The following is a 27,387-nucleotide window of genomic DNA, read 5'->3' as shown; positions in this document are numbered from 1 at the left end:
TCACCTTCTTCGTGGAATGTTAAATGTCTATGCACAAGGCCTGGGTTCTCTGGAATAACCAGCGTGCAAGGGAGGCATGCAAAACCTTTCCAGGCCAAGGGTGCTGCATAAAGATTCCACATTGGAAAAGTTTCCCATGTTATTAGGATCTTCCCAACCCAGGGATCAAACCCAGGTCTCCCGCATTGCAGGTGGATTCTTTACCAGCTGAGCCACAAGGGAAGTCCAAGAATAATGGAGTGGCTAGCCTACCCCTTCTCCAGCGAATCTTCCCAACCCAGGAATCAAACCGGGGTCTCCTGTACCAACTGAGCTATCAGGGAGGCCCCAGTAATTTACAACCCAAAGCAATAAAGCGTCGTTTCTCCTTTCTCAAAGTAAGTTTTACTACTTTTTTTTTATAAAACATTTGGTGGGGGGATTAAGAAGAGAGTGTGGTGTTTTTGGCCAGAGTCTCACTGGCCTCGGGCTTCCTCCAGCACTTGGGTTTGTCCAGAGGAAATGTTTCTGGGTACCAGGATGGGGGGAGGTTGGAACAAGGGGGACCTGTGGGGAGGGGAGGGGAGGGGAGGGGAGACTGCTCGGGGAGAACCATACCCACCCCACTGAGAAGAACAGGAACATTTTTCAAAGAAAACTAGACAAATGACCACGTATGTGGACATTTGCGCTTTTAAAGGTAGAATAAAGTAAAGAAACAAGGTTTTACCAGTCATCTTTATCTGGGGTGGGGATGATTAAAACTCATTCCTTCTGTGGAATCCTTTGAAGCTATTTTCTCGCCCACTAAACCTGCCCATCAGCATGTCGTCTTCATCCTCCTCCTGGGCCTTCTTCACTTCTTCCTTGGCCTGGATGGCATCCATCTCCTTTTCTGGGCCCTGGGGAGAAAAACAAAGAACCCGGTGGCCAGGGATTATGCTTTCTGAGGGCTGACTGGGTGTCGGCATACAGCCTGCCTCTGCCTCCAGGAAGCCTCCACACCAGCTGGGGTCAACTGAAAAGAAGCCCCCCTAGGATATTCAGGTCCCCATTCCTGGAACCTGGAAATGCAACCTTATATGAAGTAGGAGAGCGCTTCCCAGGTGGCGCTAGTGGTAAAGAACCCACCTGCCAATCCAGCAGATGAAAGAGATGCGGGTTTGATCCCTGAATGGGGAAGACCCCCTGGAGGAGGGCATGGCAACCCAACTCCAGTATTCTTGCCTGGAGAATCCCATGGACAGAGGAGCCTGGTGGGCTACGGTCCACAGGGTTGCAAAGAGTCGGACACGACGGAAACGATTTAGCACGCGCCCACACACACTATGTAGGGGGAAGAGCTTTGCAGATGTGATTAAATTAAGCGTGTTGAGATAAGGAAATTCTACTGGCTTACCAAGTGGGCCCTAAATTCCATCACAGTGTTCTCATGGGAGAGGGGCAGAGGGAGATTTGACACAAACAGAAACAGAGGAGGAGATGGCCGTGTGAAGACAGAAGCAAAGACTGGGAGGATGTGGCCACAAACCAAGGGCACCGGGACCCTTCAGAAGCTGCGAGAGATGAAATAAAGGTTCTCCTCTGGAACCTCTGGAGGGAGCAAAGCCCTGCTGATGCCCTGATTTCAGCCCACTGATACTGATTTTGGACTTTTGGCCTCCAGAATTTGGGAGAATACATTTGCTGTGGGCTTTTTTGTTTTTGACCAGCTTCATGGCATGAGGGATCTTCGTTCCTTGACCAGGGATCGAGCCCACCCTGCTTACAGTGGAAGCTCAGAGTCTTGACCACTGGACCACCAGGGAAGTTCCCATCTGTGATGCGATGCTTTAAGCCAGCGAGTTTGTGGTGATATTGTTATGGCAGCCCCAGGAAACAAATACCCCCTCCTTCTTCCATTCCCAGAGCACCTGGGCCTGTCTTTCAACCAGCTGACCAGTAAGGGACAGATGAGAAGAGGCCTCAGAGCCTAAATGAGAAACTCCAAACTTGTGCAATTAAAAGAAAGGCCCAGACTGAGTGCAGACATGTCAAGGAGGTTCCCGAAGTCATTGCCGGAAAGAGTTTAGTAAGCCTTTGTGGCAGAAATCAGATTCAAGAAGAAATGGCTCATAAGAAAAATCCCTTAGTGATGACCACCTTTTATTAGTGAAGGGGAAGTCTCCCCCCGAAATGCCATGAAATGTTCAAAGTTTAAGCACCCACTTTGCAGCTGGTCCCAGGGTGACGGACGTGACCCATCTCTATTGGTCTGACATGTGGGGCCCTGCTGACCCAGGGAGGGACAGCCCCTCCAAGGGGACTGAGTCTTAGAGAGTCGATGCCTGCAAGAACTCCTTTCGTACGCAAGCTACATCCAGAGCTCACGTCCCTAACCACCTCCACTACTGGGCTTTTTATATTCAGGGCTGATATCTCATCTGATTTATCCCATTGCCAGGTGATAGAGAGCTAGTGTCCCAGGGCCCACAGAAATTCTTAAAACTAGACAATCCTAAGCCTGCTTATCCTGCTTCATCTACTCCTTCCTGCAGAGACCAAACCAAAGTTTTTTGCTCATATCTTCCACCTTTTCCCTCTGCCTCCTGACCAACACTGGTGCTTCCCCATGTGGCCCTGCATGGCCTGGCGTGGCCCCTCCTCTCAGGATCTGTTAGTAATACAAATTATCTTTTTTTTGATGGTGGCCACTTCCTGGTCTGGGATTCTTGCCATACCTGATTAACAACAAAGCTTACATCTTAACATACAGGTATTACATCTTAACACACAGGTATTTTGGACTTCCCCAGTGGTGAAGACTCTGTGCCGCCAATGCAGGGGGGCTGCATTTGATCCTTGGTTGGGGAAATAAGATTTCTTATGCCGTGCAATGGGGCCAAAAGATTTTTTTTTTTAATTTAAGAACACAGATATTTCACAAATGAGGATATCCAAATGGCCACAAAAACCATGAAACAGTGACCACCTCGATTCCTCATCATAGAAATATACACAAAACTAGAGTGAGGTACCACGACACACTTGTAGAAACCCACAATCCCCAGTGCTGGGGAGACTGGAGGAAGTGCAGAACAGTGTGGCCCCTTGGGAAACAGTCTGGCAATGTCTCATAGAGTTAAAGACACACCATGCAACTCAGCAAACCCCGTCTTAGATTTTAACCGAAAGAAACAAAAGCACTCATCCACACACACACACACAAAAACTATATACGAAATTGTTCTCAGCTTTGATCATACTGTTAAAAATTGGAAACAACCCAAATGTCCATTAGCTGGTGAGCAGATAAACTACTCAGTGAGATGGAGAAAGAAGGTACTGATGAAACCCCAGCAACATGGAGAAATCTGGGAGGCACTGTGCTTGGTGAGGGAAGCAGACTCAGAAAGACTCCATGCCTCCAGTGGTTAAGACGCCATGCTCCCAATGCAGGGGGCACGGGTTCAATCCCTGGTCAGGGAACTAACATTCCATGTGCCACACAGTGAGGCCAAAAAAGAAAAAGACAAAAGAAGACCACCCTATACTACATGATTCGATTTATATGACATTCTGGAAAAGGCAAAACTATAGGGACATAAAAACAAGGACCTGTACAGCACAGGGAACAACTATTATATTCAACATCTTGTAATAACCTATAAGGAAAAAAGAATCTGAAAAAGAATACACACACACGCGCACGCACGCACACACACACACACACACATAGAGAGAGAGCACTTTGCTGTATACCTGAAACTCACACAACACTGTCAATACTTTAACAAAAAGTCCAATAGGGACAGAGACCAGATCATCAGCAGTTGCTGGAGTAGGGGAGGGCTTGGTCACAAGGAGACTTCTGGGGGTGGCGAAATTGTTCTGGGCTTCCCAGGTGGCACAGTGGTAAAGAATCCGCCTGCCAATCCAGAAGATCCAAGAAAATCAGGCTCGATCGCTGGGTTGAGAAGATCCCAGGAGAAGGAGATGGCAACCCATGCCAGTATTCTTACCTGGGAGATCCCATGGATAGAAGAGCCTGGGGCTACAGTCCATGGGATTGCAAAGAGACAGGACTGAACACGCACACACGAAATTGCTCTACATCTTGATTTTTAGTGGTGTTTTCATGACTATAAGTGTTAGTCAGAATTCACAGAACTGTACATTGCACAGCACGTAAATCAGACTTCAATAAATTCGACTCATCAGCAATTGACAGTAATGCCTAGCATGGCCGAAGATTTACATTCCCTTCTGCACTGAAATTCTCATCCGTGCAGAAGGGAATGTAAATAGGATGACACGCTGGAAACTGTTTGCGTATGAACTGGTGACTGCTCCGTCTACTCCTGGGCATGTGGCCACTGAAAGACAGGCACAGGAATGATGGTACAGGAATGACGGGAACCAGCTTATCCCTGAGGCCATAAGCAGGAAGCATCCCAAAGCTGCATCCACAGAGAACAGACGCATAGCTTCTAGAATATTCACAAAGGAAGGACAAGCTACTGCTCTATGGGAAAATACAAACGAGCCTCACAACACGGCCTGAATGAATAAGTAATGGGTAGCTACATTGATATGAATTTCAAAAGGAGGTCAAATCCATCTGCAGTGATGGAATAGTGGAACTGCCATTCCTTTGGGGGTGAGTGCCGGCTGGGAGGGGACATGAGGAGGCTTTCTATATCTGGGTGGGGTGTTTATTATAGAAAAAGTAAAGCACCTTTTTCTATATGTGAGACTCAAGTATGGAAATAAATGAATAACAAAAGCAAAGTTCACTGTGTTCATGGACTTCCCTGGTGGCCTAGTGGTTAAGAATCCACCTGCCAATGCAGGGGACACAGGTTTAATCCCTGGTCTGGGAAGATCCCACATGCTGCGGGGCAAATAAGCCCACGTGCCACAGCTACTGAGCTGTGCGCCACAGCTACTGAGCCTGCGCTCTGGAACCCGTGCTCTGCAACAAGAGAAGCCACTGCCACAAGAAGCCCTCACACTGCAGTGAAGAGTAGCCTCCACCAACCAAAACTAAAGAAAGCAAACATACAACAGTGAAGAGCCAGCACAGCCCAATACATACATAAATAATACAGGGCTGTCTTCTTGGAAAAAAAAAAAAGTTCACTGTGTTCATCATACCTTGGTTTCACCCCAGGTGGCCTTGCCAAAATTCTCAGCATACTCTTCGTCATCTGTGATCAGGAAGTTATCAAAGATGGTTCCGGATCTCACCTGTGGATGAATATAAGCCCTTTGTTACTGGTGTGGAAAATGAAACTTTCCACAAAATCAAAACTGCTGTGATTTATTCAGTACTGTCACAGAGATTAGCTGTCGACATTAGCACATGCTGAAACCCTTTTCTGGAATGTCAGTTCCCTCCAGGGCACTGGTCCTCAAACTTGGCTGTGTATGGGGACCACTGAGAACATTGACAAAGACTGCTGATGCCTGGTCTCACTAGCAGGTCTGGGGTATGACCCGACATAGGGGCTTAGAAGTTCTCCCCAGGGACTCAAGCATCCAGTGATGTTTGAGAACCGCTGATTGAGAACCTTCCTGTGCAAAGTGTGAGCCATGGATGGGCAGTGTCAACATCACTAGGGTTTCAGGATCTCAGGCTCCACCCTGGACCCACTACATCACAACCTGCAATCTTATCCTAAAGCTGACATGCACCACAAGGTCAGCTCCTGGCAGATTTCCAGGGGGCGTGCGGGGGCAGACAAGAAGTGTCCAGAGGACAGGAAGGATGTCCGTTTTATCTACGACTGCAAGTTTTGGGTCTGGGTAGGGGTGCCAGGTGCACGACAGGAGCAGGAGTTCAGGCTGAAGTTCAGAGTTACTAAACCAGAGCAAGTTTAAAACCCAGCGACTTGCACGTCCCTCGCAGTCCAGTGATTAACAAGCCACCTGCCAATGCAGGGGACTCGGGCTTGATCCCTGGTCCTGGAAGATTCCATATACCTCAGGGCAGCTAAGCCCATGCACCACAACTACTGAGCCACACATGGCAATAGAGACCCAGTACAGAAAACAACAGAAAGACAAAATGAGCGACCTGCCAAAGCTCCAGTCCAATGGCACCAATGTTCTCAAATTCTGAAAGATCGTATTCAGTCAAATAGTTGTTTTTCATCTTCTGATGGAGCCAAACATCTTTGTCTATGCCCTCAGGTTTCAGGCCATCCTGCAACAACAAACCATATGCGCTGGTCCCCGGGGACACGGGTGGGGAGAGGACTGGCAGGAAGGTGGTGTCACATACGCACCTGGTATGGAGGCTTCTGGAGCATGGCTGCCTGCCAGTCCCCATCCAGTTCGCCCTTCCAGTCACTTGGCTTGCTGGCACTGGCATCCAGAAAATGCTTCTCCCAGTCCTTCAAATGCGTGCAGGGGGGAACAGTTAGATTCTCAGCTTTGAGAAAGGAAATCTGCCAAGAGGCAGAGGCAGGCCTGTGACCCCAGGTGCACTTTTCTCCTCCTCAACTTGATGGTGGAAGGGGCTGAGTGCTGGGGTTCCTAACCTCACCAGGGGTTTCGACCACAGCCTGCAGTTTGCGGTCCTTTTGGTTAGACAGCATCACTGACTCAATGGAAGTGAATCTGAGCAAACTCCGGAAGGTAGTGAAGGACAGAGGAGCCTGGCGTGCTGCAGTCCGTGAGGTCACAAAGAGGGGGGCAAGACTCACTGACTGAACATCGAGAGGAAAGTAATACACACCTGTTACGGTCATGGGTGCTTGGTTGCCAGTCACAAATATGATGCTCAAAAACACTATGTTCAAATGCAGAATGAAAAGAAAATCATTTGTATAAAGGCTGCTGATGCATTTTCCTTTCTTTGGAAAAAGACATTGGTCTGGGATTTCTCTGGTGGTCCAGTGGTTAAGACTCCATGCTTCCATTGCAGGGGCCATGGGTTTGATCCCTGGTCAGGGAACTAAGATCCCACATGCCGCAACTAAGATCCCACATGCCACAACGAAGGCCTGGCACAGGTGCAAGCATGCTCAGTCATGTCCAACTCTCTGCAACCCCATGGACTGTAGCCCACCAGGCTCCTCTGTCCATGGGATTTTCCAGGCAACAATACTGGAGTGGGTTGTCACGCTCCCCTCCAGGGGATCTTCCCAACCCAGGGATCGAACTCAAGTCTCCTGCAGTGGCCTGCGGATTATTCTTTACCACTTGAGGCACCTGGGAAGCCCAAGACCTGGTGCAGCCAAATAAATAAAAATAAAGATTTTAAAAGTATCGGTTAAGATGACAAACCCTTCTTGCTTTCATCTCAAATACTTCTAACTCTTTCACAATGCCTTGAGGTGTGCAGCTGTGCAGCGGGTTCAGCACATGAGCTCTAGGGAGGGCTCCTTGTTTCACTCTTGTCACCAGCACTACCAGCCAGGCAGCAGGTGTATGGCACCTGGGTACTCACAAACTACGCTTTCCGCTTTCTAGCAGCTGTGCGGGAAGAATTCACACCTGGGATTTGTCCTTGGCAGCCTGGTCCCAACCCTCAGCCTCTGCTGATGCCTTCTCCATATTCTTCAGTGACGTTAACTGCCAGTCATACTCGATGCTTCCGGATTCAATCGACTGACCGTCAATTTTCACGTCATAAGTGAGGTCTGGTCTTAAAATCAGAGTGTAGAGGTGTGTAAAGCTATCAACCTGCATGTTTTGTGGGGAGAAGAAGAAAAGAATGAGACCCTCGATGTTTCAAGGCAGGTCTAGGTAAGCAGTGCACGTTGTCATGGGTCAAAGCCTTACTGTAAACACAAGCAGAGACACTCTAGAAAGGGGCTGACCTGACCACGAAAGGGTGTCCTACAGAAGAGTCACCCCTCCGTAGAGTACTTCCTCACTACTGGCAGCCTTCCCTGTGTGGCTGACCCCTTTCCTATGCCAAGACAACAGCTCTCACCTCTAACCTCCCAGGCAATCATGATGGAGTAGGTCGGTGTGAACCAAGGGATCATTGTGCTGTTTGACTTAGGAAAAGCTGTATGGAAAACAACTTCCTGTTCAGTGTTCTGAAAGATACCAAATGCAGCCCACTCTGTTTCTCAACACGGGGGAGAACTTCCTAACACTCTCTTGATGAGTTGTCCAACAATTGAAGCTTGGCTGGTGTAGGCCTGGTTTCTTTCTTGGGCATGGTTAAAAGCCCAGACTGGACATAAGGAAAGCATTTAACATTCAATAAAAGGGGTCTGGAGACTTCCCTGGTGGTTCAGTGGTTAAGAATCCGCCTTGCAATGCTGGGGATGAGGGTTGATCCCTGGTCGGGGAGCTACATGACGGGAGCAACTAAGCCCGTGTAGGCCACAGCTACTGATCCCGGGTACCACAACTAGAGATCCGTGCGCTGCAACGAAAGATCCCAAAGATGCAACTAAGACCAATGCAGTCAAATACATGTATTTTAAAAATAAAAATAAAAAAACTCTATGCTTCCACTGCAGGAGGGCATGGGTTCAATCGCTGCCTGGGGAACTAAGATCCCTCAAGCCACACAGTGCGGCCAAAAATAAATAAAATAAAGGAAGGTTGGAAGGTGGGTGGGAAGGTGCCTAGGGAAGCTGGGGGTTCCCAGGATATGCCTGTCACCAGCAGAGGGGACCCCAGCACCACAACTCCGGCAGCATCAGTGTCACTGGGGGTACAGGGGCAATGCTCATTCCCAGGTCAGCCCTGATCTGCTGCACTGGAACTCAGCGGACCCTCTGGTCACTTTCACAGGCCCTCCAGGGTCTCTGACACCACTCAGGTTTGAAAACCACCACCCCAGCATAAAGGCCCTGCCAGGAGGAGTCTCTCCCTGCTAAAAGTCAAATCAAAACACTTTCAGGGGCTTCCCTGGTGGCTCAGTGGTAAAGAATCCGCCTGCTAATGCTGGAGAAATGGGTTCAGTCCCTGGTCCGGGAAGATCCCACATGCTGTGGAACAACGAAGCCCGTGCGCCACGACTATCGAGCCTGTCTGTGCTCTAGCCCCCGGGAGCTGCAACTGCTGAGCTCAAGTGCCGCAACTATGAAGCCCAAGCGCTCCAGAATCTGTGCTCTCCAACGAGAGAAGCCACTGCAACGAGAAGCCCATGAACCCCAACGAGAGAGTCGCCCCCACTCGTGCACCTAGAGAAAAGCCCGCCCAGCAATGAAGACCCTGCACGGACAAAAGTAAATAAATACAATTAAAAAAATTTTTTCAGTACCCCTTTGATCTGCCGTCCTGTGTGGCCGATAACTCTATTCAAAATCAGCACTACAGTCTCTTCTGTGTCTCCTTCAACCCTGTAGTCTGCTCTGACAGCTGAACGCACGATTCTTCCAATGCTCTCCCCCTGCTCTCTGCCTGCCTTTGTCTCTGCTCACCTTTCTTAGCTTAGAATTTGAGCTGGCTGGCCCCATGGCTGGCACCCTCTGAGATCTGGCCACAAGCTCAAGCCTCCTGAGGGATAACAGCTACACTCTCACATATGCAAACAGCTTCAAACCAACATCCTTAATCCCACCTGTCAGCCAAGCTTCAGATTCAAAGTTTCCAGCAATTTACTCTTCCCTCATGTCACAGGAGACTCGGGTTCAATCCCTGGGTCGTGAAGATCTCCTGGAGGAGGAAATGGCAACCCACCCCAGTAGTCTTGCCTGGGAAACCCCATGGACAGCAGAGCCTGGCTGGCTCTGGGGTCGCAAAGAGTCAGACACGACTGAGTGACTGGGCACACACACGCATGCTTCCTCAGCATCAGCCAGGATTTCCCAACCAGCTGTTCTACACAAGACCCCTGAGTCGGCCCTGACCCCTTTCTTGGCCTTTATCTCCCCTCCTGTTTAACAGCAATGCTGCTGAGGATCACCACCCACACCCTCAACATCCACATTCCAAACATCACCACGTCTTTCGGACCCCACACAGGAATCATCTGTCAAAATGTTGCCAGGTTCCAGGCTTCCCTGGTGGCTCAGTGGTAGACAGCCTGCTTGCTGATACCGGCCGGAGAAGATCCCACAGGCTGCTGAGCGACTAGGTCGGTGCCCCACAACTACTGAGCCTGTGCTCTAGAGCCTGCAAATTGTGGCTGCTAAAGACTGTGACCTGTGCTTCGCAACAAGAGACGCTGCCACAGTGAGAAGCCCACGCACCGCCACTGGAGAGCGGCCCTCGCTCGCTGCAGCTAGAGAAAAGTCTGTGCAGCAAAGAAGACCCAGCGCAGACAAAAGTGAAATAAAATAAAATGCTCCTGGGTTCTGCACCCTGCTGAAGCCTTGATCTAACAGTCTCATCCCTCTCTCCGCCTGTTGCGCTCTCCTTCCCTCCCCAGAACATCCGAGGTATTTTTCTAACAATGCAGACCAGACCTCCTCCAGGAAAACCTCAGAGGGCTGACCACTACATTTCTTTTAGAGCATCACAGAGAGAATCGGAGCCCTGTGAAGAAAACTGTACTCCTCACCCAGGAGGCCCTAATGCCGATTCGCTGCTACGATCCGAGGCTCCAAAGCTCCCTCAACACACTCATCTTTTATTTTTCTAGCAGGCTTGCAGAAATAGCAGGCACCCATCCGAGGGCTTCATTGGCCTGCCAGTGCCGCCCAGGGCCCTGTAGGCTTGCTGCCTCCAGGTGACCCAGTTCTGGCCTCCCAGGCACAGTGCAGGCCAGAACTCACAGTCTCCGTCTGGCAGGGTCACCCCTTTTCATTCTCGCACACCTGAGCTGCCGTTGAAAAGGAGTCAATCACTAAGACGTGCCTGCTGGTCCAACACTAAGGCGGAGGAGGAAGAGTTGGAATTTGAGCTCCTCCTCACTCCCCCAAGGGAGGGCGTCAGGTCTTCACATACAGGGGGACCTGCTGACTCTTTCAAACCACCAGGTCAGCAGGTGGGACTCCGAAAGAAACCACTCTGCAGAGACTCACTGGGGCTCTGTAAGGAAGCCACACCCATTGCTCAGGACTAAGAGGCAAGTATGGATGCTCTCTGACTTCACCAGTGGTTCGGTTGGTAAAGAATCCACCTGCAAAGCAGGAGACCTGGGTTTGAACCCTGGGTCAGGAAGATCCCTTGGAGAAGGGCATGGCAACCCACTCCAGTATTGTTGCCTAGAGAATCCCAAGGATAGAGGAGCCTGGCGGGCTGCAGTGCACAGGGTTGCAGAGAGTGGACGCGGCTGAGCACGCGCGTATGCTCCCTCTCCTTGCTGTCAATCATCTTGGCAACACACTGGCCTTCTGCCCAGATTCCCAGAGGCTATGTGTACTGGGGATTGCTCAGGGGACAAGTCCCTACTTCCTGGTGCTTACCTTCAAAGTGGGGGCTGTACACTGGGGGGGCTACTTCTTCTTCCTAGGCCCAGACACCAGGGACTTAATGCAAGCTTCCTCTTTGGAGAAGCCCAGGTAGGATCATTGAGTATAAACAGGCCCTAAAGACCTAAAGTGCCATTTTCACAGGATCTTCTGGGTAAAAAGGTAAAGGATGTATGCATTCATTTTAGAAATATTCCCATTTTAAAATGTTTTGGGGGGCTTCCCTGGTGGTCCAGTGGCTAGAGACCCTTTGCTCCCAAAGCAGGGGGCCCTGGGTTCAATACCTGGTCAGGGGACTAGATCCCACATGCTGCAACTAAGATCCATTTCAGCCAAACAAGTAAATATTTAGAAAAAAAATATTTTGTTATTTGGAAGATTAATTCCTCCAGAATGATTTTTTATCTTGAATATTTCATTCCTTAACGATGATGGATGTGCATGCGTGCTAAGTCGCTCAGTCGCATCCAACTCTTTGCGACTGAATGGACTGTAGCCCTCCAGGCTCCTCTGTCCATGGGATTCTCCAGGCAAGAATACTGAAGAGGGTTGCCGTGCCCTCCTCCAGGGGATCTTCCCGACCCAGGGATCGAACCTGAGTCTCTTGCATCTCCTGCACTGGCAGGTGGGTTCTTTACCACTAGCACCACCTGCGAAGCCCAGTGAGGATGGGGGCTGAAACGCCACCATTCTGCTATAACCCTTATGAAGCAAATTGTAAATGGATGTCACAGCTCAAGGTGAGAAGTAAGTATGCCCTTCTGGTGGGAGGGGAGTTTGGGGGAGAATGGATACATGTCTCTCTCTATATATATGGCTGAATCTCTTTGCTGTCCACCAGAAACTATCACAACACTGTTAATCATTGTTAAACTATATCCCAACATAAGATAAAAAGTTAAAAAAAAACTGTAAATTTAAATTTAAAATATAATATAATTTTTCATCCAAAAAAAAAACCCCAAAGACTTCAGAACCCAATCGAATCCAAGTTCTGGGCAAGTGTGTCTAATGGGCACACTAAACTGGAAAATGGGGACAGGACAGACAAGGCTGACCCCCACCCCAGGGTTCCCTTAACTATTTTAAGGTCAAAACTGTTTTCTACAAACTCCCATTATCATCTTTTCAAGAGTTAACACGATCACCAATTTAATAGAAAAGCATTTACCTTACACCTGATTGATTTCTTGTTTGCGTGATACTGATTCTTGAAATGTAAAATAACATGAACTGTCTTGATGTCAAATCCACAAATATCAGGTCCTACAAACAAGCAAACAAAAATTAACCGCTCTCAGATTCCTTCCGTAACACATCACCATAGCAGTGTCCCCACCATTCTCCTGAAACAGTACACAAAGACGCGGGGGGCGTGCATGTCTGGGAATAAGCAGGTGCCCACAGGGAGATTCTTTAAATGCACGGCGACATTCAGTTCAGGTCATGGCCACCGCAGCCACTCTGAACTCAAGGGTAAGCCAGCAGGTGAGGAAGAAAAGGAAGGTCTAACAACAGTCTAGTAAGCGTCCCCGCCACATGCAGTCTGAACCTCAGACCTTCCCTCGGAAGCTCAGACCAGGGCTCCTGTACCCACAGGAGGGCTCCAGAGCTGGACTGCCTGGCTCCGATCCCAGCCACCTTCCATGCTGACACATATTTGCAAATAACGTATTTGCCTCTCCCGCCTCAGTGTCCCAGTCTATAAAATGGGGGTGTTAATCTTGACTTCACAAAGCTAATTCAAGGGGCTAATATATGTAAAGCTTTTAGTATGGCAATGCTCAATATTTGTTATTATTGTTATGCTCCAAGAAAATGTACACATATATAGATATTCTTTCTTAACAATATCCCCACATCATAAGCAAAAGAGAGGTTACGATCAGTATGTAGATTCTGATGAATGGTGAAGTCTGTAAGAAGTTCTGTTCAATGATTTTGGGGACTTCCCTGGGGGTCAAGTGGTCAAGATTTTGCCTTTCAATGCAGGAGGTGCTGGTTCCATCCCTGATCAGGGAGATAAGATCCCACACATCTCACGGCCAAAAAAACAAAGAAACATAAAATGGAAACAATATTGTGAAAAATTCAATAAAGGTTTTAAAAGTGGTTCACATTAAAAAATAAACACACAACAAAGTTAATGGTTTTTAAATTGGGATGAGATCAAGTTTCAGTCACTAAGGAAATGGAATTCTGTAGGGTACTCTATTCCTTGCTCAAAGACTAAGAAGTTCTGAATATTTTAAACCAGGTTTACAGGAGGGATCTGGAAAATCTGTCAAGCCTTCTGAGAATGTCTGGAATTACCCAGTTGCGCCTTCACTGACTTGAACCCGTAGGAATGTATTCGAGCGTCCGTGTGTCTTTCTGTCTCAAAAAGAAGTCCACCACATCCACAGACCCAAGCCCGTACCCACCCCCATTAACAAACTCTGTAAACACAAGCAGATGACTGTAATTTCTTCTAGAACCTGGAGTGATGAACCTCCAGATTAAATAAGAGAGAACTAGGCTGCACATAATTACTTAAAGAATATTAACAATTTGTCAGAGTAGATGCGAAGTTGAACTTGGAAATAGCATCCTACGGGAGGACAAAAAAACACCACATCTATCTCCCAGTGGAGTTCCCTAAAGACGTGTGTTTATGAAATTTCTTTTTGTTGTTGTTGTTATTGCTGGAAAAGAGTTTAATTTTTTAAAAAAACAAAAGCTATGTGAACTATTTCTGTGAAAGTCTATTGCCCTGAATAACCTCAGATATGCAGATGACATCACCCTTATCTTATGGCAGAAAGCTAAGAAGAACTAAAGAGCCTCTTAATGAAACTGAAAGAGGAGAGTGAAAAAGTTGCCTTAAAGCTCAACATTCAGAAAACTAAGATCATGGCATCTGGTCCCATCAGTTCAGTTCAGTTCAGTCGCTCAGTCGTGTCTGACTCTGCGGCCCCATGAATCGCAGCACGCCAGGCCTCCCTGTCCATCACCAACTCCCGGAGTTCACTCAGACTCACGTCCATCGAGTCAGTGATGCCATCCAGCCATCTCATCCTCTGTCATCCCCTTCTCCTCCTGCCCCCAATGCCTCCCAGCATCAAAGTCTTCTCCAATGAGTCAACTCTTTGCATCAGGTGGCCAAAGTACTGGAGTTTCAGCTTTAGCATCATTCCTTTCAAAGAACACCCAGGACTGATCTCCTTCGGAATGGACTGGTTGGATCTCCTTGCAGTCCAAGGGACCCTCAAGAGTCTTCTCCAACACCACAGTTCAAAAGCATCAATTCTTCGGCGCTCAGCCTTCTTCACAGTCCAACTCTCACATCCATACATGACCACTGGAAAAACCATAGCCTTGACTAGACGGACCTTAATCGGCAAAGTAATGTCTCTGTTTTTGACTATGCTATCTAGGTCCCATCACTTCATAGTAAATCGATGGGGAAACAGTGGAAACAGTGAGAGACTTCATTTTTCTGGCTCCAAAATCACTGCAGATAGTGACTGCAGCCATGAAACTAGAAGACGCTTGCTCCTTGGAAGGAAAGTCATGACCAACCTAGACAGCATATTGATGAATTGATGCGCCAAAGAATTGATGCTTTTGAACTGTGGTGTTGGAGAAGACTCTTGAGAGTCCCTTGGACTGCAAGGAGATCCAACCAGTCCATCCTAAAGGAGATCAGTCCTGAATATTCATTAGAAGGACTGATGCTGAAGCTGAAACTCCAATACTTTGGCCACCTGATGCGAAGAGCTGACTCATTTGAAAAGACCCTGATGCTGGGAAAGATTGAGGGCAGGAAGAAAAGGGGATGACAGCGGATGAGATGCTTGGATGGCATCACCGACACAATGGACATGGGTTTGGGTAGACTCTGGGAGTTGGTGATGGACAGGGAGGCTTGGCGTGCTGCAGTTTATGGGGTTGCAAAGAGTCGGACACGACTGAGTGACTGAATTGAACTGAACTATTACCTTGGAATTGGAAGATGAAATTTATTTTTCCCTCGAAATTGGTCAGAAATTTCTTCTCTAAGTACCTACATGCTTTTACTATTAAATTCAGCTTCAGAATGTGCCCAGATCTGACCAGAAAAATCTGGACTTTTTCCATTAACAGCAATCATAAAATAGTTACGCGGGAATGGATTTTTGAGAAGAATGGAAGCATATGGGCTCTGAAGTGGGGTTGACCTGACTTTTGGGCAAGTATTTTAATCTTTCTGAGCCTCAGTTTCCTTATTTGCAAAATGGGGGCCGCATTACCCATTTCCAGCTTGTTAAACATAATCTAAGATCGCATAGTTAAGGCACCTGGAAGGGCCCAGTGAAACATATTCCCCTCTTCCTCTTCAACACCTGCAAGCTGCTCTCAAACCAAAAACTACAGCTAAGAAATCACAGGAAGTGTTCTAAGACTGACACAATGGATTTCAGTGAAATGTAACTGATTTTGAGTTAAAAACAAAATAATACAGAAAACTTTAAATATCTTTTTTACTCCAAAATATGCTGCTTTGCAATTTACATGTAGCAGACATGTTGAGTGTATTTAAAGGTAGTATTAGGTGGATATTTGCAGTTCTTTTGTTTACCAAATCCAACTAAATTAAATATTTGTGAAATCATCTCTAATTCAACAGGTGGTAATTTTTTTTTTGCCAGATATTTCTGCCATCCTGTTTTGAGGGAATAATTACCATAACCCAAATTGAGCCACTTAAAATTCTTTTTTAATCGAAAGAAAGACCTTTTTCATTCCAGACTTTAAATTCAAGAGTAAATGTGAGACATGGCAGCACACGAGGCTTCCTTGTCCATCATCAACTCTCAGAGTTTATTCAGTTCAGACGGTGATGCCATCCAACCATCGTCCTCTTCTCCTCCTGCCTTCAATCTTTCCCAGCATCAGAGTCTTTTCAAATGAGTCAGCTCTTCGCATCAGGTGGCCAAAGTATTAGAGTTTCAGCTTCAGCATCAGTCCTTCCAATGAATATTCAGGACTGATTTCCTTTAGGATGGACTGGTTGGATCTCCTTGCAGTCCAAGGGACTCTCAAGAGTCTTCTCCAACACCACAGTTCAAAAGCATCAGTTCTTCGGTGCTCAGCCTTCTTCACAGTCCAACTCTCACATCCATACATGACCACTGGAAAAACCATACCCTTGACTAGACGGACTTTTGTTGGCAAAGTAACATCTCTGCTTTTGAATATGCTGTCTAGGTTGGTCATAACTTTCTTCCAAGGAGTAAGTGTCTTTTAATTTCATGGCTTCAGTCACCATCTGCAGTGATTTTGGAGCCCAAAAAATAAAGTCTGACACTGTTTCCACTGTTTCCCCATCTATTTGCCATGAAGTGATGGGACCAGATGCCATGATCTTCGTTTTCTGAATGTTGAGCTTTAAGCCAACTTTTTCACTCTCCTCTTTCACTTTCATCAAGAGGCTCTTTAGTTCTTCTTAGCTTTCTGCCCTAAGGGTGGAGTCATCTGCATATCTGAGGTTATTGATATTTCTCCTGGCAATCTTGATTCCAGCTTGTGCTTCTTCCAGCCCAGCGTTTCTCATGCTGTACTCTGCATATATGTTAAATAAGCAAGGTGACAATATACAGCATTGATGTACTCCTTTCTCTGTTTGAACCAGTCTGTTGTTCCATGTCCAGTTCTAACTGTTGCTTCCTGACCTGCATACAGATTTCTCAAGAGGCAGGTAAGGTGGACTGGTATTCCTGTTTCTCTAAGAATTTCCCATAGTCTGTGGTGATCCACCCAGTCAAAGGCTTTGGCATAGTCAATAAAGCAGAAATAGATGTTTTTCTGGAACTCTCTTGCTTTTTCCATGATCCAGCGGATGTTGGCAATTTGATCTCTGGTTCCTCTGCCTTTTCTAAATCCAGCTTGAATGTCTGGAAGTTCACGGTTCACGTATTGCTGAAGCCTGGCTTGGAGAATTTTGAGCATTGCTTTACTAGCATGTGAGATGAGTACAACTGTGCGGTAGTTGGAGCATTCTTTGGCATTGCCTTTCTTTGGGATTGGAATGAAAACTGACCTTTTCCAGTCCTGTGGCCACTGCTGCTGCTGCTGCTGCTGCTGCTGAAGTCGCTTCAGTCGTTTCCAACTCTGTGCAACCCCATGGACGGCAGCCCAGCAGGCTTCCCTGTCCCTGGGATTCTCCAGGCAAGAACACTGGATTGCCATTTCCTTCTCCAATGCGTGAAAGTGAAAAGTGAAAGTGAAGTCACTCCAGAGTTTTCCAAATTTTCTGGCATATTGAATGCAGCACCTTCACAGCATTATCTTTTAGGATTTGAAATAGCCAACTGGAATTCCATCACCTACACTAGCTTTGTTTATAGTGATGCTCCCTAAGGCTCACTTGACTTCGCTTTCCAGGATGTCTGGCTCTAGGTGAGTGATCATACCATCGTGATTATCTGGGTCGTGAAGATCTTTTTTGTATAGTTCTTCTGTGTATTCTTGCCATCTCTTCTTAATAGCTTCTGCTTCCATTAGGTCCATAACAATTCTGTCCTTTATTGTGCCTATCTTTGCATGAAATGGTCCCTTGGTATCTCTAATTTTCTTGAAGAGATCTCTAGTCTTTCCCATTCTATTGTTTTCCTCTATTTCTTCGCATTGATCACTGAGGAAGGCTTTCTTATCTCTTCTTGCTATTCTTTGGAACTCTGCATTCAGATGGGTATATCTTTCCTTTCCTCCTTTGCTTTTCGCTTCTCTTCTTTTCACAGCTGTTTGTAAGGCCATTGTTTTTCTTTTTCTCCGAATATCCTCTCTGCTCCCTTCTCTCTCTCTCCTCCTTATGCAGTTCCCACAGTGCACACACTGGTTTGTTTGATGGTGTCCTATAGGTCCCTCAGGCTCTGCTTGCTTTCCTTCAGTCTTGTTTCTTTCTGCTTCTCAGCCTTAATCATGTCCACCAACCTATCTTCAAGTTCTTGGATCCTTTCTTCTGTATGCTCAGATCTGCCTTTGACTCTTCCAGTGAACTTTTCACGTCAGTTGTACTTTCCAACTCCAGAATTTGAGGTTGAGTTCTTGTTAAGTTTACTATATCCTTGGCTTTCTTTCTTCTTCTTCTTCTTCTTTTTTTTTTTTGCTTTTTTCCTATCTCCTTACTGTATTTCCACTTTCTCATATTTTTCTTGACTTTCACTACATCTTCATTGAGTTCTTTTAGAATCATTCAGACAGATATTTAAGTCTAACAGGTCTGTCATTAGTCCTTTTTACCAGGGACAGTTTATATTGATTTTTTTTTTTTTTCATTTGAATGGGCCATACATTCTGGCTTCTTTGTATACTTTGTGATTATTTGCTAAACACTGGACGTTTGAGTCTAATGTTAACTCTGGAAATTGGATTCTCCTCCTTCTGTAGGCTTTGCTTTGTTGTTTCTGGTTTTTTGCTTGATTTGTTGAAGGCTCACTCTGCACCAAGGGTCAGCCTGGGACATAAACAGGGTTTTCTCAGGTTTTTTTCTGAGTGTTTTCCTGGGTATGTGCAGTCACTTTTTAGTTTCCCTTGCATATGTATTTGTTTTTTTAATGTCCTAATCTTTAATGCCTAGTTTCCTAAAAGGGGAAAGGTGAAAAATGAAGGGTGGGAAGGGAGGGTTCTGGCCCTTTTAGTTTCCTGGGATTCATTTCAGGGGGAAGAGGAGAGGCTTACAGCAACGTATGGAGGTGTGACAACAATGGCTGGCCATCTGTTTTCCTGTGCCTCTACCATCAGAAGCAGGAAGCAGCCATCGGATCCCAGATCTTTGCTATTTGGAGGACAGGATCCTTTTTGCCTACCCTGGTTCCAGTAAAAGCTGCTCCAGGAACAGGGTGCACAGCTGTCTGTCAGCCATGTGGCTAGAGGTGGGAGATGGGTAGGTATTACCAGGCAAAGAACTGAAATTCACCACCAGTGACCTCCCCAGTCTTCTGCTGGAAGGTGCAATACTTCCACAGACTCCAGAGTTCCACAATAGTTACATCAGAAAGATTCTGCCAGTGCAACTGTTGTCTAGGTGGGGAGACAGATTCCTGGTGCTTCCTATTCCCCCATCTTCCCAGAATCCTCATTCTTAAAGGTTTTTGAATCCACACACTTCAGTTATGTCTGGTTCCTATAGCCAAATGTGGTCCCTTCCCAATTCCAGCACAGATGTTAATTACTCCTGGTGTTGAGAGACATTTACTGTATTCTAGCAGTCACCACGGAGAAGGCAATGGCACCCCACTGCAGTACTCTTGCCTGGAAAATCCCATGGATGGAGGAGCCTGGTAGGCTGCAGTCCATGGGGTCACGAAGAGTCAGACACAACTGAGCGACTTCACTTTCACACATTGGCGAAGGAAATGGCAGCCCACTCCAGTGTTCTTGCCTTGAGAATCTCAGGGATGGGGGAGCCTGGTGGTTGCCATCTATGGGGTCGCACAGAGTCAGACACAACTGAAGTGACTTAGCAGTAGCAGCAGCAGTCAACAAGCTTTTGATGTAAGGAGCCAGAAAGTAAATAGTTTTGGTTTTGTGAAGTACATATTCTCTGTCATGACCACTCAATTCTGCCACTGCTGCTTGAAAGCTGCCACAGACAAGATGCGAATGAACAGAGAGAGGCTGCATTCCAATTAAGACTTCACTTGTGGACACTGAAATCTGAGTGTCTATTATTTTTATGGATCAAAAGTACTGTCCTTTTTTTAATCATTCAAAAATGTTAAACACCTAGGAGTTCCTTGGAGACCTCGTGGTTAGGATTCTGGGCTTTCGCTTCCGTGGCCAAGATTCAGCCCCTGGTTGGGGAACTGAGACCCTGCAAGCCAGGCAGTGTAGCCAAAAAGAAAAGTTAAAAAACCCACCATTAGTTCACCAGCCATAATACACACAGGCTTTGGGCTGACATGGCCCATGGTCAAGGTATTCATTCCTGAGGCATTCAAAATACCTGGGTTATATAAATATTGAATAAATAACTGTCTCCCTAGAACAATAGAATGATATGGTTGCCTTTCTGCTATATTAATTAAATCTGTGTGTGGGCATGCTAAGGCGCTTCCGTTGTGTCCGACTCTCCGTTGTGTCCGACTCTTTGTGACCCCAAGAACTGTAGCCTGTCAAGCTCCTCTGTCCATGGAATTCTCCAGGCAAGAATACTGGAGTGGGTTTCCATGCCCTATCCAAATTAATTAGGTTTAACAGTACTAAAAACCTTTCATTAGATATTCTCAACACAACTTGAGCAAAGTCAATTTAAGGATCCTATAAGTGGAAGGGGTTTTCAAAAATCACCAGAAATGATTGTCAGTACTATCAAAACTCACCAAACATAATATAGTACTGGGACTTCCCATTCAGGTTCTTCTGATCCATGTCTGCAGGGAACAGCTTAATGTAGCCCCCTCCGCAGTCCATCTTCTGCTCATGTTTCACTGTGTACTGAACGATCAGAGTCTTCCCCTTATTGCTAAATGGTTTGAACCGTGCAGAGATGGCATAGAATCGGCTATTTTGAGTGGTTTGCAGACCTTTAAATAAAAAGTACTCATGAAGGAATAGGAATGACACCAGTCAGCAAGGCAGGAATTAAATGGCTATCCTCCCCTACCCCTGATGATAAACCTCCCAACCATTTATGTTGATCCTGCGCCTGTTGCACATCTGTACAATAATATGTGATGGGCTTGTCACTAACAGGCTCTCTGCTGCTACAGAATTTCTGTCTCACGTACCTATGTATGTGTTTTTGTATTTAATATACAAGTTAGGTATTAAGTTATAAACACGCTTCAGTTCTAACTGACAGATATGCGGTCTAATTACAAATAAAAGGTTCATTTTGCTTCCCTTCATTTTCCAAGGGGTGGGAATATACAAGGAAGCTTTGTAGCAACTGGGTTAAAAAATGGAGCATTCTGACTTCTTTGGTGATCTAGTGGTTAAGAATCTGCCTGCCAGTTCAGGGGAAATGGGTGTGACCCCTGATCCAGGAAGATTCCTCATGCCCTGGAGCAACCAGGCCTGTGTACCACAACTACTAAGGACCACGTGCTCCAGGGCCCACACTCTGCAGGAAGAGACGCCACCGCCATGAGAAGCCTGCGCACCATGAGTAAAGAGCAGCCCCACTCGCCACAGCTAGAGAGAGCCTGAGCACAGCAATGAAGGCCGGTGCAGTCAAAACTAACTAAATAATTCTTTACAAAATGAAATATTGCCATCTGCAGCAACATGGATGGACCTAGAGACTGTCATACTAAGTGAAGTAAGTCTGACAGAGAAGGGGAAATATCCTATGCAAGCCCTTATATGTGGAATCCATATTTTAAAAATGATGCAAATGAATTTACAAAACAGAAAGAGACTCACGGACTTAAGAGAATGAATTTATGGCTGCAGGGGGGAAGGATGTGGGGAAGGGATAGTTAGGGAGTTTGGGATGGACATGTAGACACTGCTACATTAAAACGGATAACCAACAAGGACCTACTGTGGAGCACAGGGAACTCTGCTCACTGCTATGTGGCAGCCTGGATAGGAGGGGAGTCGGGAAAAACAGATACTTGGGTATGTATGGCTGAGTCCCATCGCTACATTGTTTGTTAATTGGCTATATTCCAATACAAAATGCAAAGTTGAATAAATAAATACATGGAGCAGTCTACTTCTTTACCTTAATTCTCATCATAAAACAGCTACTTTAGAGACACAATAGCTAAAGGAGAACAGAGTGCTGATCTGGAAAAAAAAAAAAGGTGCTTCACCGCATGGGGTGAGTTGGTTCAAGCTGTCCCCTGTGTAGTGGCTCTTTTTACGAAGACAACCATCCTTTTGTCATGCGAATCATCTTATACAAGCTTAGTCCTTTACTTCAAGACCAAACTCGCTTTTTCAGCAGCCTCATGGCTCTGAACCAATCCCTTACCTTATACTGGACTGTAAGACAAACCTGACCACAAGGATCTACTGTGATAGCACAGGCAACTACACTCAATATTTTGTAATAACCTATAAAGGAAAAGAACCTGAAAAAACATATATATAACTGAATCACTGTGCTGTACACCTGAGACTAAATGATATTATAAATCAACTATCAACTATACTTGAATCAAAACAAGAAAAACGTGAAAACTAGTCTTCTTATAGCCTACCCTCTGTGCAACGTACTCCTGTCCCCATAACTGCCTATGCTGAGAGCCATCACGAATGAGCCTGGCATTCTGCCTCAGTATGTCTAAGCCTGAATTCACCGCTGACTCCCCACTCCCACACCTGCTTCTCTCTTCTCCATTCTCCCCCTCCCCCCACCTCTGTCAGATGATCTGCAGTCCCTCCTGTCACCATCCAGGCAATTCTAAGGCCATCTGGTCACAGCAAACACCCTCTTCCAACAATACAAGAGATGACTCGACTCATGGACATCACCAGATGGTCAATACCAGAATCAGATCGATTATATTCTTTGCAGCCGAAGATGGAGAAGGACTACATAGTCAGCAAAAATAAGAATGGGATCTGACTATGGGTCAGATCATGAACTCCGTATTGCCAAATTCAGACTTAAATTGAAGAAATCAGGGAAAACCACCAGACCATTCAGGTACGACCTAAATCAAATCCCTTACAATCATACACCATCTATTTGTCTCTACAAATAGATTCGAGGGGTTAGATGTGACTGACAGAGGGCCTGATGAACTATGGACAGAGGTTGGTGACATTGTACAGAAGGCAGGGATCAAGACCATCCCCAAGAAAAAGAAACGCAAAAAGGCAAACTGCTTGTCTGAGGAGGCCTTAGAAATAGCTGAGAAAAGAAGAGAAGCAAAAGGCGAAGGAGAAAACAAAAGATATATCCATCTGAATGCAGAGTTCCAAAGCAAAGCAAGGAGAGATAAGGAAGCCTTCCTCAGTGATCAACGCAAAGAGAGGAAAACAATAGAATGGGAAAGACTAGAGATCCTCCCTGGTAGCTCTGTTGGTACAGAATCCATCTGCAATGCAGGATACCTCGGTTCAATTCCTGGGTTGGGAAGATCTGCTGGAGAAGGGATAGGCTATCCACTCCAGTATTCTTGGACTTCCCTGGTGGCTCAGCTGGTAAAGAATCTGCCTGCAGTGTGGATCCCTGGGTTTGGAAGATCCCCTGGAGAAGGGAAAGGCTACCCACTCCAGTATTCTGGCCTGGAGAATTCCATGGACTATACAGTCCATGGGGTCGCAAAGAGTTGGACACGACTGAGTGGCTTTCACTTTCACTTTCAGAGATCTCTTCAAGAAAATTAGAGATACCAAGGAACATTTCATGCAAAGATGGGCACAAAAAAGGACAAAAATGGTATGGACCTAACAGAAGCAGAAGATATTAAGAAGAGGTGGCAAGAATACACAGAAGAACTGTACAAAAAACATCTTCAGGACCCAGATAATCATGATGCTATGATCACTCACCTAGAGCCAGACATCCTGGAATGTGAAGTCAAGTGGGCCTTAGGGAGCATCACTATAAACAAAGCTGGTGGAGGTGATGGAATTCCAGTTGAGCTATTTCAAATCCTAAAAGATGATGCTGTGAAAGTGCTGCACTCAATATGCCAGCAAATTTGGAAAACTCAGCAGTGGCCACAGGACTGGAAAAAGTCAGTTCTCATTCCAATCCCAAAGAAAGGCAATGCTAAGAATTACTACCGCACAATTGCACTCATCTCACATGCTAGCAATGCTCAAAATTCTCCAAGCCAGGCTTCAACAGTAGTGAGCCGTGAACTTCCAGACGTTTAACCTGGATTTAGAAAAGGCAGAGGAACCAGAGATCAAATAGCCAACATCCGTAGGATCATTTAAAAAGCAAGAGAGTTCCAGAAAAACATCTACTTCTGCTTCATTGACTAAGCCAAAAACTTTGACTGTGTGGATCATGATAAACTGTGGAAAATTCTGAAAGAGATGGGAATACCAGATCACCTTACCTGCCTCCTGAGAAATCTGTATGCAGGTCAAGAAGCAACAGTTAGAATCGGACATGGAACAACGGAGTGTTTCCAAATTGGGAAAGGAGTATGTCAAGGCTGTGTATTGTCGCCCTGCTTAGTTAACTTCCATGCAGAATACATCATGAAACGCTGGGCTGGATGAAGCACAAGCTGGAATCAAGATTGCCGGAAGAAATATCAATAACCTCAGATATGCAGATGACACCACCCTTATGGCAGACAGTGAAGAGGAATTAAAGAGCCTCTTGATGAAAGTGAAAGAGGAGAGTGAAAAAGTTGGCTTAAAGCTCAACTTCAGAAAACTAAGATCATGGTATCTGGTCCCATCACTTCACGGGAAATCGATGGGGAAACAGTGGAAACAGTAAGATACTTTATTTGGGGGGCTCCAAAATCACTGCAGATGGTGACTGCAATCAAGAAATTAACAGACGCATACTCCATGGAACAAAAGCTGTTATTAAAAAGCAGAGATGGTATTTTGCCAACAAAGGTCCATCTAGTCAAGGCCATGGTTTTTCCATTAGTCACGTATGGATGTGAGTTGGACTACAAAGAAAGCTGAGCACTGAAGAATAGATGCTTTTGAGCTGTGGTGTTGGAGAAGACTTTTGAAAGTCCCTTGGACTGCAAGAAGGTCCAACCAGTCCATCCTAAAGGAGATCAGTCCTGAGTGTTCACTGAAAGGACTGATTTGAAGCTGAAACTCCAATACTTTGGCCACCTGATGCAAAAAACTGACTCATTTGAAAAGACCCTGATGCTGGGAAAGATTGAGGGCAGGAGGACTTGAAGAGGACAACAGAGAATGAGATGGTTGGATGGCATCATTAACTCGATGGACATGAGTTTGAGCAAGCTCCGGGAGTTGGTGATGGACAGCGAAGCCTGGAGTCCATGGGGTCGCAAAGAAGTGGACACGACTGAGCCACTGAACTGAACTGAAGGCCATCTGACTCACCCCACTCCTCAGTCATCACCATCACCTCTCAGCACCTCTCCTCTGTCTAGTTAAATTCTGTGGATTTTTCCATCCGTGACTTCTATGTCATGATCCTGGGGGGCCACAATGAGGGGTGGAATTAACCAGTTTACTGAGTGTCTTGCCTGTATCTGCTCTCAGTAGACACGTGCTGGAGTGAATGAAATGCAGAGTCTACAGTCTCAGCATTTCTGGCTGGAGGAAGGAAAAATATTGTGGCGGAAAAAAACAAATGACAACTCCACTCCTTAGACAAGCTTCATAGAACTTATTTTCAACTCCATTTTTTCCACTACAGCCTGACAATTTGGAGCACCAGGTATCTATGAAACAATGCAAGTACATTTCAAAACCAGAGGTTGCCGGGTGTTAGGGCATCATTGGTGTAACAGGGCCAAGATGGAAGATGAATGGAAGGTCAACAGAAGGTGGTGAAGAGGGGAACTTTTCATTCAAATCAGGGGTTGGTAAACTTTTTTCTGTTAAAGCCAGGGAATAAACATTTTACACTTTTGAGAGTCTGAACTACTCAATTCTGCCTTGAGAATTGTGATCTGAAAGCAGGCACAGATTGTATGCAAATAAGTGAGCATGGCTATGTTCCACTAACCCTTTATTTATGGACTGTGAAATTTCAGACACTGCATGGAGCGCTTTGTATAACTTTAATGCATCACAAAATACTATTTCCCTTTCTTTTTTCTCCAACAACTAAACAATGAAGAGGGGACTCTCTGGTGGTCCACTGGTTAAGAACTGGCCTTGTAATGCAGGAGACAGAGGTTCAGGCTCTGTTCTGGGAACCACGATCGCACATACTAAGCACCTAAGCCAGGGTGACACAGCTAGAGAGCTCCTGCATGGCAAAGGAAAAGATCTTCTCGCCACAGAACGGAAGTTCCCGCATGCTGTGACTGAGCCTTGAGGTAGATAAGAAAAAATTTAGAAATCTAACTGAGTGTATAAATAAACAGGCAGTAGTTTATCTACTTTTAATTATTAGGAATGAGAAGCCAGAATGGAGGTTATTCTTGGTACCAGAAGGGTACTGACTTGGGGCCGGGTGGGGGCGGGGGACTTGCCTCTAGGGGTTGAAGTGGGGCCTGAAAGTTCCTATCTTGATCTGGGTGTGCAGTCACAAACTATATTCATTCTATTGGACCCCCTAAGATCCGTCCACTTGACAGTATGTAACTTTTACCTTAATTTTTTTTTTTTTAACTTGAAAATAAAAATGAGAAGTATCTTCTAATCTTTTCCTTCTGGAGCCTAAGGCCCTCGGGTCTCCAAACCCATCTGACTAGCGCTTGTAAAGAGGCATCATCTTGGTCTCTTCTAAAGAGAGAAAAGACAAAACAACCCTACCCAGGCCTGTTTCCCGAATTGTGAAATGGGTGTTGGGGTGTGCCACACCTACCTTGAAACTTAATTTCACGTTTCCTACACTAACCTTTATCTTTCTCTTTATGACCATAAAAATTCCCGGACGAAAGTCTAAAATGCCCAAATTGGGAGTCATTAGTGGAATGCACCCATCGGTTCCGCCATCGCTCTGTAGAGGGTAAATAACACAGGTTAGGGCTGAAAACTGTTAATGTGTGTCGTGGGGAGAATGATGGGGACGCCCGAGGCTTCGAAGCTTCAGGGTTTTGATACCACCGATCCTTCGTCTAAAGGCCGGGGCCAAATGGCAACTCAGGCCATCCAATAGGCAACGGGGTATGCGGGAGCTTACATCCCCGCCACCATCGGCGTCGCCCCTTCACCTCCATCTAGAAATTCCTCCTGGAAGTAGACGGTGGCCAGCGCCACCCGCAGCACACAGATTGCCCAGAGCGGGACGCGAGCCGCAGCCATGGACCGTGCGGCACCACTTCTTCTCTTAACTGCCCCTTTGCGCGTCCGGCGGTCTCCGCGGCCCGCCAGGCCCGCCCCGGAACTACAGCTCCCGTCACGCCTCGCGATTATGACCCGAGAGTCCATTGGGCTCTGACGCGCGGTGCACACCAGGCCCGGCCCAAAACTACCACTCCCATGAAGCCTTGCGATTATGACCTGAGGCTCTATTGGTTCTCAGGGCGCCGGGTGACCCGGGAGATGT

General features: G+C 46.3%; 1 protein-coding gene across 1 annotated transcript; it reads right to left on the bottom strand.

Annotated features, from left to right (window-relative positions):
- Positions 1 to 737: 737 nt before the first annotated feature.
- On the bottom strand, positions 738 to 27,143 carry CALR3 (calreticulin 3). The gene is made up of 9 exons (XM_052644239.1): positions 27,053 to 27,143; positions 26,737 to 26,838; positions 20,633 to 20,836; positions 12,460 to 12,554; positions 7,462 to 7,650; positions 6,249 to 6,356; positions 6,038 to 6,166; positions 5,116 to 5,208; positions 738 to 881 (listed from the first exon to the last, which is right to left on the bottom strand). The coding sequence occupies exons 1-9, from the start codon at positions 27,141 to 27,143 to the stop codon at positions 738 to 740; spliced, it is 1,155 nt and encodes a 384-aa protein (XP_052500199.1).
- Between the last annotated feature and the right edge of the window lie 244 nt (positions 27,144 to 27,387).

This window comes from Budorcas taxicolor, chromosome 7 (assembly GCF_023091745.1).
Source record: "Budorcas taxicolor isolate Tak-1 chromosome 7, Takin1.1, whole genome shotgun sequence".
In the NCBI taxonomy this organism is placed as follows: domain Eukaryota; kingdom Metazoa; phylum Chordata; class Mammalia; order Artiodactyla; family Bovidae; genus Budorcas; species Budorcas taxicolor.
Note: the sequence above shows the minus strand (reverse complement) of the source record. Positions and strands in the feature narration are given on the sequence as shown.